The sequence below is a fragment of the Diorhabda sublineata genome, chromosome 3, assembly GCF_026230105.1.
Source record: "Diorhabda sublineata isolate icDioSubl1.1 chromosome 3, icDioSubl1.1, whole genome shotgun sequence".
NCBI classification, from domain to species: domain Eukaryota; kingdom Metazoa; phylum Arthropoda; class Insecta; order Coleoptera; family Chrysomelidae; genus Diorhabda; species Diorhabda sublineata.
Window position 1 is genome coordinate 21,753,837 of NC_079476.1, and position 14,901 is coordinate 21,768,737.

General features: G+C 31.9%; 1 protein-coding gene across 5 annotated transcripts in view; it reads right to left on the reverse strand.

The window, feature by feature from the left end:
- Positions 1-14,901, reverse strand: part of LOC130441063 (sphingomyelin phosphodiesterase) — a 47,213-nt gene that overhangs the window by 13,707 nt on the left and 18,605 nt on the right. For 4 of the 5 annotated variants that reach the window (XR_008909585.1, XR_008909584.1, XM_056774564.1 and 1 more), the window contains exons 2-11: positions 7,456-7,520; positions 5,631-5,806; positions 4,591-4,741; positions 4,359-4,529; positions 4,015-4,142; positions 3,808-3,956; positions 2,928-3,006; positions 2,698-2,870; positions 1,149-1,343; positions 358-458 (exon numbers count right to left, since the gene is read on the reverse strand). Coding sequence is in view for 2 of the 5 variants with exons in the window: in XM_056774564.1 (XP_056630542.1) it covers positions 358-458; positions 1,149-1,343; positions 2,698-2,870; positions 2,928-3,006; positions 3,808-3,956; positions 4,015-4,142; positions 4,359-4,529; positions 4,591-4,741; positions 5,631-5,806; positions 7,456-7,513 (1,381 nt within the window). In the remaining 3 variants the exon portion in view is untranslated. Of the gene's footprint in view, positions 1-357; positions 459-1,148; positions 1,344-2,697; positions 2,871-2,927; positions 3,007-3,807; positions 3,957-4,014; positions 4,143-4,358; positions 4,530-4,590; positions 4,742-5,626; positions 5,807-7,455; positions 7,521-14,901 lie in introns of those variants that run through there. The other variant, XR_008909586.1, reaches the window with a different exon arrangement.

The following is a 14,901-nucleotide window of genomic DNA, read 5'->3' on the forward strand; positions in this document are numbered from 1 at the left end:
TTAACAAATACAATGACTGATGACTTGATCAATTTCAAATTCGTCTAATGTATGTCCACCTGTCACCTGTCCAAGGCGTTTGCTTCCAGTATTTTCGTATCTAAAACTATGCTGCGAGTATTTTTCGAGTTAATTTTCATATAATCGTAGTTAAGTCATAACATTTAAATTTTAAATTATCTAAAGGTATTAACTGAAGAAATTGGACTAACTCCAAGACAGTTAGTGTACACATTTTTCGTATTTATACATTATTAAACAATAATTTTTAGGTTTAAACAGATTCTCCATCACTTATTAATAACAAAAACTGTAATTCTTTTGTTTTCTTTATTCATTTCTGCTGTAATCACTTACCTATTACATGCACCTTTTCTCCATTGAATTCCGCTGACTGAAGTTCGTATATGAACCATTGAAGTTCCGTTGCTGGATCTGTGCTGTTCAGTAGTAACCACCTGGAAAATTCTAAAGGTAATAAAGTACTAGAACTTCCAAACGCTGTAAAATATTGGTCAAGCAGCAATTTAAAATAAAAATGCATCAAAAATTACATCAAGAGGGAATATTGGAAAGCTCGGTCGCAGCTATAGGATTTCATACAAAACATTGCTAAAAATTGTAATATATAGGAAAAAATGAAAGTGTCTTGTATGAGCCAAGTAGCTTAAAACCGTATCTGAATGTTCCAGAGTTTTGTAAAAATTTATAAATAATTCAAACGAAAACAGATATCATGGGTTTATTATCTTTGAAATGACAAACATTTCAAAACATGAGAGCAAATCAGCATAATATTGGATAATTATCATTTTTTCTTTCTGTACTAAATAACGAGAAGCCATTTTGAACGGTTTTAGTTGAGCAACAAACATAATTGTGCAGTTTTGTTTAGTGATGTACTAATTTTTCCTCAATACCTTTTTTCATACTGCATATTGCAATAAGTTAAGCGATTAAGATTTCAAATTTGATTAGGATCAATTTACATTCATTCTTTAGAACAGAGGGGCTTTCAAGGTACTTTGATTCTGCTTACTATGGTATAAAAATTATTTGCACTAGATCCTCAAAGACCAAAATACTAAAAATCGAAAAGTATATTTCTGCATTATCAGTAACAACGAGTGAAATAAATATATCCTTACCAATTTTTGTTATTACAATAGTTCATATTTAAGGAGATAAGTCGAAATCCTGGTCTAATAAGAACTGAATAAAAAGCTCCTCTTCTGACTGTGTTACTAACTGAACTAGGTAGCCATTTCCTCCAGTGTACATCCAATTCGTCATACAGCCAAGATATAGAACTTTCTGGTGTGGTTACATATGGTGGAGGAAAACTAAAATTATAATGAATTCTATAGTTAAATTTTCACAGAAGTGAATGTTAAAATTTACTAAAAATTGGAATTGGAGAGTGGTAATCGATTTAGTTAAAGTATACACAACTGATATTCCTCTGTAATAAAGTGAAAAAGCTGGAAAATGAATTGACTTTGTAACAAGTTTCAGAATCAATCCTGGAATCAAAAGTTTTAGAAATGTTATGTTTATTGAATATGAATCTATTCAAACGGGAAAAGAATTATATGTTTCCTATAATAAAATGTGTTTTAGCTCACTGACTTCGGGGTTTTATTTTTTTGTAAATTTGTCTAAAAATAACCACCACTAACCACCGGTACTTCTTGATTATTCCTATTACATTATTAGGAGGTGACATTAGCAACCGTTACCTTGTTTATTATCAATCTTCATTCGAGATTTATCAGCTTACTACTTAAAGTGACCGTTAGATTAATAAAATTTTTAATCTTAAGTTTCTCCCAGACCCAATCGATATGAAATTTTGCCGTAATCTAGCAGCAGTAGAGTAGCACGTGTCAGAAAATATTTCAAAATACTAATTTAGACAAATATTTGAAATTTTATGATGTTATTTAAAAATATTCAAAATGATGTGGACGAATCTGTTTTCAGTATTGAAAGTAACTACACAACAGAAGTGACTGCTGAAAGACTGAAATTAGTTAAATATTACATACGACGGAAAACAAAGTACCCGATTGTAATATATAAACGAAAGCAACCACGGCAAATTCTAATTTCTAAACTCAAAAATCCGAGAATTTATCGTTGTAGATTATATTAATTTAATACATACTACTAATTTGCTTTTATTGTTTATGTTTCAATACCATTAGGGTTCAATCAGACGATGAGGAATGACGTGCGTCACTATTATAGGTGGGAGCCAATTAACACCTTCACAAGGCGTCACTGAATTCCGCATCCAGCGCGTGGCCAGAACGTGCCAAACGCCACATCATATTCAGTTTGTATTTTGTTGTTCGGTGTATTATTTGTGTATGGAATAATGAGTGCTAATATATAAAAGTGCCAATTGCAAACAGAGTTGATCTTGAAACAAATTCTTAATCTCATTTTAGAAGTCTATAATACTTTTAGACTTTTTCCAACGATGTTCAATAAGTTCGATACCCTTTTTATAATAAGAATCGTTAAGCTTTGCAGCCATTAACCTTCATTCGTAATAAGAGATGCTGACTGGCTCTCTCCGTTCTGCAGCATCTGATTGAGCCCTAGACCCCAAGATTTGGACTTTTCATAAATTTCTGAAGTTATTAGTTATTATTTCTTTTATAAATGAAAATTATTGTTTTTCTAAATTACCTATTAACAGGAGCAGATTCATGATTGCCTAATGCTGGAAATATTGGTATTCCCGGAAACATACTTGACATTTGATTTACCGTATCTTTCAAAGTTTTCAAATTCTCTTCTCTTGTTTGATTCCAGATATCGTGTGGGGGTAAGTCTCCAGTCCAAAGAATGTAATCTATGTCCTGTAAATATATAAAATCCGTAATTGTGAGCCCTATAGACAAGGAAACTCAACTTACCGAGTGCGTTTCTTGAATATGCTGTAACATGTTATCTACTGTTATTTTCGGGGTATCACATTTTCTGTAGTCTCCCCACCTAAAAATAAAAGGAAGAATTATAACTTTTTTATTCATTCATCTAATTTTTAGCTATGTAAGGTATACGTTTTAAAATGCTATTTTTCATTCGCATCTGGAAAGTTGACTGACTGGTTGTCTGCCTGAATCATTAACTTAGTTTTCTCAGTAAAGATGCTCTTTTTCTACGAGACATATTCCTTCCATAAATTTTTTCCTGGTTGATCAAGAGCAACTTTGGTTCGTTCTTGCTATAATCCAATTGAGAATTCATGTTCTTTACCTCACCAATTCTTTTTTAAAAAGTTCCATTCTTTATGCAACTAAGAACTCTATAATATTTTGCTTTCTATGACGGACATAAATTGAAAAGGAGAAGGAATCGTTTATAGAATAGATATTATCAAAGAAGTATTGCGAACCATTTTCTTTATGATATCTACGTTCGTAATACCGTCTATTCACAATTTGTACTCTTACAAATATTCACGTAGTTTCATATCTATAAGCTATGGAAAATAAATTACTAAAAAGTAAGTATCATTTACACATTTTTACTGAAACACATGATCTAAACAAAAATGAAAACTGTGAGTCAAACAAGTGAATGCTGGAAGACTTGGAATCAAACCCTTCTTGCCAAAACAACTTGGCAAACTGATTTTGAAAAACTTGAAATCTCAACTAGCCGAAATCTCTTCAATGCAGCTCTTGCTATGTAAATTGTATTCATTACATTCTTCTAACTATAGAGAATTTGTGAGAAATGATTTCATCACGTCATCAGCAAACTTACTTTATAAATATTCTCATTACTCACTTTCCAGCCGCCGTTTCCTTCGAAGAAGCTAATCCATTTGTTAGTCTACAACAAAGAGGCTCGGCGCAATCTGCATTACTTCCTTCCATATAATAAGGATCATAATGGGTATCCGAAAGATGTAGAACTTTGAAAGTAGGAGCATTAGCCTGAATAAAACCAATAGAAAATTAAATCAAAATCCCAAGTAAAGTTTGAGATTCATACCTCAGGTATCTTTGTTTCAGCTACTGTTGGTTTTGGTACAGGAGGAAATAGAACTTCCCATTCATGGTAAGGATTATATATATCTCCACAAGCGTCGCCTATAACGAAACTGCACACTTCGTCAGGACCTGAAAATGAAATATTAGAATGAATACAATTGGCCCAAGGAATCAAAATAGAAATATCGAAGGCAGAGATCATTGAAATTACTTTTTAAGTACCAGACATATGAAAAAATCGTCCTGGTACTGAATTTACCATATTTTAAGTAATCCTGTTCATAAATCAATAATTATTGGTTATCTTCTTCTAGTTTTTGAATATTATCATGATTATTCACTTACCCATCTTTACTTTCCCCAGTACGTAAATTACTTCTCCTGCAAATAACTCTGTGATTCCTTCACACACCCTAGGTGATTGTATCTTCAAATTCACACAAAAATGGTAAATGGTTTTTTTAATATCCTTCTCGGATCTTCCTGTTTTAATATAATGTTGTAACAAACCTGCTCCTGTATTAAAATCAATTTATTAGATTACAAAAATGTAAATTGAATGAAAATTTAAACGTACCTGCTTTACAAGCTGTACACGAAACTTTACTCATAACAGAATTTTCAATTTCATACGCTACTTGTTTTAAATTCAGCAACTTTAACGCTTTGTCAAAGAATTGCGGCAGATGCGTGGATTTTTCTTGGTCCAATTCCCACAGAAGACGGCCCTGTATGAAAAAGTCTATTAAATACAGTGAGATATCAACAGTTAATCATAGTAAAAGCAAAAAGAAACAAACAATAGACAGATAAGACTAATTTGTACGAGGTATGAAACAAGGATTAATAAGTTTATTTGAATTCTAACGAAAATATGTTCGGGCAAGTTCTGACGAATTCCTCGTAATAATAAAATGCTTGTTTTCGATTGAGAGTACTTCAGAACATGCATGACGTCGACAGAATCGAACTATTTGAGCTTTTAAACCAATTCTCTTTCATACAATATGGCCCTTCACCATAGATAATGAAAAACTTATCGTGTTGTGTTTGGAGGACATGAGTGGCATAAATTATTATAACAGAGATGTTTCTCTTCAAAAGGAGGAAGATGAAGATAATGGTCCATCACATGTCGAACTGAGCAACGAATAAATTCAAGATGCAACTTTCAGCAGGGAAGGTGATGCTAACCATATTTTGGTATACTGAAGGTGTAATTTTATTATGTTACCTGCAAAAGAGATCCACATGTGTGAGTGGTTAACATACCAATTTAGTTCCGAAATCACGTGAGGCAATAAAGGAAAAAATCAGGGAGTGCATCTTGCATCAGGATGACGCACCCAATTACAGATCCCCGTTGCAATGGGAAAGTTTTGAATTTTGTCGTATCATTCCAAAGACGCCATTGACATTGACGTTCCGTAAAATACGAGTCGATCTCGATTGTCAAATTCTCATTATAGGAAGTATCATTGAAATTATCACAAATATTTTCTGAACAGCTAAATCATTAGTATCAATTTTCTCCCTATTTCTGAATTATTTGTTTCTAATTCATAAATATATTTTAATCGCCATTATAAAAATTGACAAAATGGAATACATACTTACACTGCCATTGGCTGTCGGTGGGAGTGTATGATTCCTGTACAAATTTGTCAAAATTGGTATTCGGTTTTGCTTTAATTTATAATCCCAATCGTCCGTGTATAATTCTTCCGTATCTGGGTCGGGATCGTCCGCTGTTATTGTGAAAATATTCGATTGTTTTCTTACGTATGGAAAAGCTAAAAAAAATTAAAACTCAATTTCTGCCACCAAGTGTGAATTATTATTATTATTATTATTATTCGTTTCTTGTAAGGGAAATTCATTGAAGAATGAGTCAAGTGTACGGAAAAACCTTTGATGGAGTGGGTGCTAAATGGTGAATAGAAAGTTCACCATAAGTGAATTATCGATAAAATTTCCAGAATTTTCAATATCTATCCTGTATTCTATCGTTATTGAACAATGCGCTACAGAAAAGTTTGCACTCGCTGGTTCCCAAATACGTCGACTGATAACCACAAAAATCGCCGAAAGTAGAAGTTCCTTGACAGTTACATTATTGATGAAGAAGATTTTTTGAAATCCATTGGGACAGATGATGAGATATGGTTTCTGAATAACGATACATACAAATTCAAACGAACGTTTTTTTTTGACCAAAAAGGTATGTTGCTTATGGAGCGTACGCATTCTAGTTAATACAGGTTCATTTTTTGAAAGCTACTCAAAACAAAAAGGCATGCTGACATCTGAAATTGTTTTAATCCATGACAATGCTCGTCCCCATAGAGCTTGTATAACCCAACGACTGCTTCAGCAATTTTAATAAGACATTTTTGAACACCCACCATACAGTCCCGATATGTAACCGAGTGAACTGAACTCAAGCAGTAGCTTGGAGGAAGGCGCTTCCAAACTGATGTGGAATTCCAAGAAACCGTCATAACTTACTTTCAATCATTGGCGGCTATATGTGTTGAACAAGGTATTGAAAAGCATCACTTTTTGTAATAAAATGTTTTTTGTATATTAACCCATCCTTTTTGACAGCCCATCGAGGGTTGATAAAAAACAATCCTGGTATGTTGATCATATTATATTTCTGTAATGATAAATAATCTCCAACACATCAAGTATTGTGGGGCTTCAATGGTTTCGAACAGAAAATCCAATGCTGAAATGAAATCTCAATTCCGTAAATTTGCGGAAATATAGCCATCAATCATGCGGAATCGCGAAATTGTGGTGTAGCAAAAACATATTCATGTTTAAGTAAATGGACAACAGATGCTGGTTTGATACTGATACCTATTCAGTACGGCGGCTAGATCAATTTCATTTTCTAAATTCGAAGGTGATGGTTATGCGATAAGATGATATTATAATCTTCATCAACATCATTGATGACAGTCTAGGTTTCTGTTTAGGATCGAGTTTTGACTTTGCAATTTGATTATAGAGAATCGTGGTGTGGTTTCGGCAGTGTCTAGAACTGCATTTGCGCGGCGAGAAACATTCATTATCAGACAACATATTGCATTCTTCGTGAATTATCATAAATTTGCCCTTAAACATATCTATTATTTCCCTCAGTGACATTTTTGATGTCTCATAGAATAACCCATATAAAGAAGTTTGGTCCACCCTGTATACTATCAATATTGAATCATTGTAATTATAATTGATAATTTCATACTGTGTAAGTAACAACTAGCACTATATTTAGTATCTATCAGTATCTAGTGCAAATTTATGAAATGATTGTATTGTCAATTTTCATTCACAAGTATACAAGTCGTTCAAATATGTTCAAGTGGGTGAAAACGATTCCGTTAGATAGACTAATACAAGTGAAACTAATTTGAAGCTTATAAAAATTACTTACCTTGTATGGAAATTATATTGCCTATTGTACATATTGTCAGTAGTAGCAACTTCAACATAATAAATCTGAAACAAATAGAAAACATATAATTTTGATTGACTGTTGGCTCAAGCTAACGAAAACAAATAGAATTGTGAAACAAATACTTCGAACAACATCTTCAATTACAAAGTCTTAAATTCTAATTTTAGATCAACACTTCAACAAGTCGTTTCAAACCCCGTACGGCTTCCTTTACATCCTAGGATCAGTACGGTTCGAACCTTGTAGGTATAGTTTTGGTTTTTATTAAATTCCATTACCGAAAATTCCGGTAGCACGATTTTTTGACGACGATTTCGTTCGTATTTGATCTATAGAGCATAGGTTCTATTGAACTTCGGCCTGAAATTTCTCGAGTGGACACGATGATCCTTTGAAGGAATTCCGTGGGAATTACACTAGAATATTTTGTGACAGTTTTTGTTTGGTGTGTAGTTAACAAATATATAAAGATACTAAAATGCTTTTGAAACTGTAAGTTGTCATTTTCAGTAAAGGATGAACGTTTGATTGACTACAGCAACCTAAAACATTTCAATGTCACAAGTAACAGACATTGGTAAAGATATGCTTGAAAATTATTCCCAGTATTCCAACACACCCATACTAATCAATTCTGCTCTCAGCTAAATGTTAAATACAGTTTTTCTTCTAGTAATATGGGCTTAAGTTATTTGTAAGAAGTTGTTTGTCTATATCTTGTTTTTAATTTAGTTCCTTAAATAAATAGAATGTTAAGCGAAAGAATTTCTTAATTTTTTCTTTATAAAAATCACATAGAGGTCTTTACAAAATCTATTACAAGACACAAATACATTAATTATATTTTCTGATACAGCTTGGTAACTTTCAGAAACTCCAAGACTTCCATGATGTTTATCTTAAGTGTAAGATTAGGTTTCAATTTAAACTTCTTGTATACGGTAGAGTTTTGTCTGCAATCGTTGAGGATGTGTTTGATGCACATAGGAACGTGACAATTTTCAGAGACAGTAAGATTCTCTGACAAAATTAAACAACCTTAAGGTTTTTGTGGTTAATACGGAGTCTTCTGATTGTCACATCTTCTCTTCTATTCAAAAAATTTAGGGGTAGGTGTGAAGTAGAAGCACGGTTGTTGTATATTGCTGTCGTACATATACCACTCAAGATTTTTGGATGAGGTTGATGAGTACCTAAGTCTTGAGATCATTATCAAGTTTAACTAGGATTTGTTTTTGGTGGCTTCTTTGAATGTATCCATATTAGAAAGACAGTTATATCATGAGCAATGAATGTTTGGTAGATGCTTGAAGGATGCTGTATAGTTCGCTAGTATAAACACTACACATCGAAAGTAAGCGGAAGGATCTTATGAGTTCATGGTTTATAGTGGCTACCCTTAATTGCCAACAATTTTTTTAAAACTAATATCTCGTAAATACCTTCGTCTTATATTTTTTTGAAAGTATTCCAATCATTACTTTCAAGCGCCAACTGTATCACCAAATCGTCATCACCTTAATTTTCCAACATAACCACCAAATTTGCATTCATTCACTTACGTAGGTACTTTTGTCCACGTCCTGATTTTGCAGTTGGATCGATTTTTCGTTGCAGAATTGCGTTGACGAGCTCGTCTCCGAAAAAATTCGAGCTGCTTAATTGGCTTTTTCCAATAGATTATAATAAATACCAAAGCTTAATAAAACGCAAAACTATAAATCTACTCAAGTAAATTTCGCAATATTACGCAACGGTCGATCTATTTCTAGAATGTTTAACTCCGTTTATCATTATTTCAACTGCTGATAAGAAATATAGCATCCCAGTAACTAATGAAGCCAATCAATTTCACCCAAATTTTTGGAGTTTTATTTTAATCTAAATAAAAATCATAAATATTTATTTTCTCCACGAAAATTATTGAATATAATAATTTCCAAATCAATTTCAAAAGTAGAATGTTTTTAGAGAAAATATTTAGTTGCTTGCTGGAAAAATTTTATATTTTTTTCTTTTTGGATGTTCAGCACTGCCTTAGCTAGGTAATGCGGTCTCTTTGCTTTGACAGTGGATCCTAATGGTCCTTCTAGTTGTTAAAGCTTGTTCTGAGAAAAAGCTTTTCTTATTTGCTTTTATATCGATTATGAAGCCCTCTATTATAGCACTTTCTCGTATTATTGCTATGGAAATTTATTAGGTCTTTGAGACAGATTTATTAAATCTTCTGTCAGAGAAATTTCATTGCTGTTGGTTGATTAGCAAAGTTCTTCCTTAACTCTTCCTTTAGTTTTATTAAAAATCCTTGGAATGTTAGATGATTTTGAAAGCTTCGGGTGATATTACTGTCCCAGAAATAGCACTCGAGGTATCTGTCATATAGGTAAAAATATGTTATTAAATATTTCCCATACTCAACATCTTTTTTCTGTTCAGAATGAATGAACCTAACTTGATTTTTCATATCATTTTGACACGCATGCTTGTGTGTTTTGCATGCATTTTCCTTCTATAATGTTAAAATAATTAATTACTAATCAAATTAATCTACATGGAACGAAAGTTTGATGTATACAGTGAGTTAGGGATCAGTGAAATGATTTTTAATAATTTGATCTTCATCACATTGAACGTTATTATCCTTGATAAGGAATTTTAACTTCACTCAACAGCAGATATTGCTGCTAATTATTATAAAGCAATATTTCCTTTATGGTCAACTTTCCTTTACATTTCGGTACATATATATATTCTTTTTTAATGTTTAAGACCAATTGTATCAAGATTTAAGTTAGAAAATTCCATTTTAGTGCATTATAAAGTAAGTTTTTCCTTATTTCATTTTGTTTATTTCGTGAACAGGTTGATATCATTACATTATACATTTTTTTGCTCCACATCAGGGCATTCGGAAATTTTTCAAATTGAATCTCTTTTCTTTCCAACCTGTTGTCAATAGAAATGTGTTTTCATAGTTTCTTCTGTATATTTTTATGAATTATACGTTTAATTTTTCAATATGTTTTATGATTCAATTAATTTTTTTTTTCAATTTTGAAATCATATTATCCAAACAACCAAATTTCATTCCTTTTGATATGAATGACTAAGCTATTTTTAAAAGTTTCTAAAATATTTGTTAAATTTAATTGAATCTTTTTTTTATTTCTATCAGTCTTATCTGTATTCTTTCCAAAAAATATTTCAACAAACGGCAGATTAATACACATTAGTTTTGTAATAACATTTCGGTACCACATTGCCGAATTTTTTGACCTTGTGGGTTCAAATGGGTGCATCTACATAATGTGATTCAAATTAGAAGAAGAAAACATCAATACTTAAAAAACTAATTATGTTCTTAAAATCTGCACCTGTTTATAATAATAATATTATAAACAGGTGCAATCTGAAATAAAATATTCACTGCACGAAAACTAATACTTCGATTCTTACCGCGAATTTGGCCAGCAATTGCAGACAATTAAGTTAAATTGTGGTTGATTGTGAGCTTAGATTGAGAAATTTAGATAAAAAAATCACTTTCTTTTTCTTTCAATGCAGTTGTTTTTTTGCAATTTCTTTCTTTATTATCAAACAATGATATGTAATACTCTTTTGTTGTGTTTTCAACCAGCATAAGTCCCATGGAACGTGAAACATAGTGTGTTCGATGTTGATAGTTCTATTATTATTAGAAAGATATTTGTTCAACGTTTTTCATTCCTAGTAAGAATACATTTTGGAGAATTATTGGCTTATTAGTTACTTTCCGATTCTCGCTGTTGAAGTCTTTCCATTCTCTAAAATGACCCACGTTATAATCCCGGTGGTCTATAATATTGGCGTGATTAAACTATTTAACAATTGTACTAAGAAAATGGCTTTTTTTGGGAACTTCCGAACTCTCTAGATCTTTGTGACGATGTGGACTGAATAGCAATAAAATATATTAGAGTCTGTGGTATTTTGTGCAGTATGTAAGTTGCTTTTAATAAATATCAAGAAATTTTATGAATATTCATACGAATATGGTGGACATAAAGATAGATAATAATATTTGCGCCAATCATAAAGTTCTAGTTTACGCCAATTCATTGTTGTCAATTATTTCAACATGAAATAGTAACTTGCGTTAGATCTGACTGAAAATGCTTATGATATAAAGATCTTTATATAGAACACATTTTAAATCGGAATTAATTTTTTGAACTTTATAATTTATCTTATGATTGGATAGAATAAGTGTCATTAGGATCAACCAACCAACCATTTCTCAACAAGTTCAATTTACTGGTAGTGTTAAATCTGTTTAAGTTTTATTAATATACAGAGATGGGCATAAATCAGGGAGGTCTCATGAGTCCTTACTTTTTTGAGGATTACACTCGCGAACATGTATACGAAAGTACCTTAATGTTCATTTTGGAAAATGAATAGGCGCTAAAGATTTGTTAGGTGGCCCGCACAGTGAAATTTCTTTTTGTGGGGCCTTCTCAAAAAGCGCGTTTTTGCCGAAAGCATGTCTATTCGTTGAGAAACGTTGCCATAAATGCATTGATCAAGATGGGCATCAATTTGATCGCTTACAGTAACCCTTCTTGGAAGACCTTTTGGAATTTCTTTTAAGAAGTTCATTTTAACGCTGTATTTTCGTCTCGTTGCCTGACTTATGCCGATCTCTGTAGTATAATAAAAACAATCCAGTGCCGAACCCGATAAAGAGGAAATTTGACAAATAGGACAAACCTTTCCTGAGATAAGTTTTTTTGGAAAAAATACAGAATACACCATTACAGACTTGTGAAATAGAATTTGTCATTAAATGAGACTAATTACTGAAGAAGTTATCAAAAATGGGTTCGTACATTCTTCTATCATTAAATGGAAATTAATAATATTGTTGAATTGTTTGAAACCCAGATATTTAAAAATGGCGACAGGATTTCACCTCTAATTGCGGCGTATTGTTTCGTTTTTTCTCTTCATTTGAATTCAAATAAACTTCAAACTAGCCCTCAAACAAATCCATATTGGATACCTTCATGATCTATCTATTGCCCATGAAAACAAGCATCTAAGTTGTGAAGTTGTAATGCAAATTGCAAAGGTCCTTCATCTTGTTGAGAAATGTAGATTTTTGTGAAGATTAAATTCATTTTTCAATGTTTATTGCAGGATACATTTTAATAAGTCCAAGTAAATGTAACCAATCAAATTCCCATCTAAAAAAATTGGTCTTAGCGTTTAATTTTTGGGGCGTTTGTACATACTTTCATCGTATAATCAAATTTGGTTAGGTTGTTATTAATGAGGCGGTCACACACACGTATTGCATCTGCAGTACAGCATGGATTATAAGTTAAACGATAATCTGCGTTGCGACTATGTCTTAGGTTTAGTCCAATTAAATGAGGATTTAAATTACCATCCGAAAGACAAGCCTGTAAAGTAACATTTTGTAAAGTGAACCTGCTTCATCATCTGCCGAGTGAATTTCTCGCAAAACTGTAAATTTGATCCGGATAATCTTTTGATACTTCAGATACATCAGCGATTTTTGTCAATGATTGCATATTATGCATAAGAAAATTACCAAGAATAACTACTTCAATAATTTCATTTTCAATCGGACGCTGTCGAGCATGTCTTTGTTTTAAATAGAACCAGATTTTTTTAATTCAATTTACCATTTTTCTAAAGTTTTGTTTGAATAGTCTACCAAATTATTTTGATAGTACTCTTTCTTGAAAATATGTAAATTAATATAATAGTTTCACCTTTTATTAATTCAATAGAAATTTTTTGTAACTTGAAAAATGTAAAATATAAATGAAGACACCTCCATAAAAAAACATTTTTAAAGAAAATATTCAGGATAGACAATTACGGAAAAAAATTGTATTTTCCACTAAAAAATCATTCAAAATGAAAAAATACACACTGAAAAAATGATTTCTAGAATATTATAGTGTAGCCAGGTAATTGTTATTTATTACCAACTCATTATTGTATGTACATAGAAAAGTACTTTCTTTTCATTATTATACCGCCTGCGATACGCAAATACTGATAAATAGCTATCGTACACGACATTATCAAAACACAATTTATGATTTCTCTGTCAATTATTTCGCTTTTTATATTTTATTAATTGAAAGAAGAAGGAATTTCACGCGTAGCTGTTATTTCATTTCGTAGTGAATTGTAGTGAAATTGTCGAGGATATCAATTTACAACATATTTATAGAGAGTCCAGAAAGACTTTCTTTTAATATTAATTTTACAAAACCATATAATATGGTCATCTAATACGTGAAAATAGATTTAAAACAATTCCTATTAACCTCAGAATTAGTACGAATGTTTGGAGCATCCTTATAAATAAAATGTACGCAAAAGTAAAAATCACTTTGTCAACGTTTTTTAATTATAACTGTTCAAAATGTTGAATATTGTGAGGAATATTATCCAAAACTTTTTCTTGTAATACATATAGTCGCGTAGTACTAAATCTGGTATATAAGATTGATGTGGCCAGGCAGGAAGAGTTTTAGCGCCTTACTTGAAGGTCTATAGAATGTATCAAAGAGCTCAGATCGCAAAATTGATATACCGGGGCATGTTATGAAAAAGCGCTTATAGCAACCATTTGCTCGAAGGAAGTAAACAATGCATGCTATAATTATTTTAATTTATTTTTCGGACCTTAGTTCAGCTTGCGATTTTGGTATTTTGTTTTCAAAATGATTAAACATTTGAATTCATCTAGACTTTATGGCGACCCTTTGAGGTAAACGTTTATTATATATTAATTAATATATATTAAATATAATATAAGACGAGTTTATTACTTTTGTAAATCCAATTTAGTGGCAACATTGGACATGATTTAGAGCAAACTTCTCACGTGCGCTGCTTATGACTATTAATGTTTAGAAATACATCCCTGTGTTTTAATAGATGATTTTAAACGTAAAAACCTTAATACCTGGAACGGAATCACGTCGTATCGTCGAACTTTAACAAGAATATATCCGAAATATTAAAAGAGAAACATATTATATTTGGAGGAAACGTCTAATCTTCGCAAAAATACCAACAACCGATTCTCTTGAGGATGCCCTTCTTTGTACATCCGGAGATTGCTTGCTTGACAAAAATATGTCAGCTTGCGAAAATGTTATATATTCATCATCATTATTCAGCTTTATCTCGTCCACTGCTGGACATAGGCCTCCTCCAAATGCTTCCAGTTTTCTCGGCTCTGAGCGGTTGCTACTCAATTTGTCCGTATTCTTTTAATATCGTCAGTCTCGTAGCGACTCTTCCTCTATCGAAGATTAGATCCCCAAAACTCGTTTCGATCACTTCTTGAGTTCGTATGTTTATCTTGGGAGCCCTTATAATGCTAAAAGACGC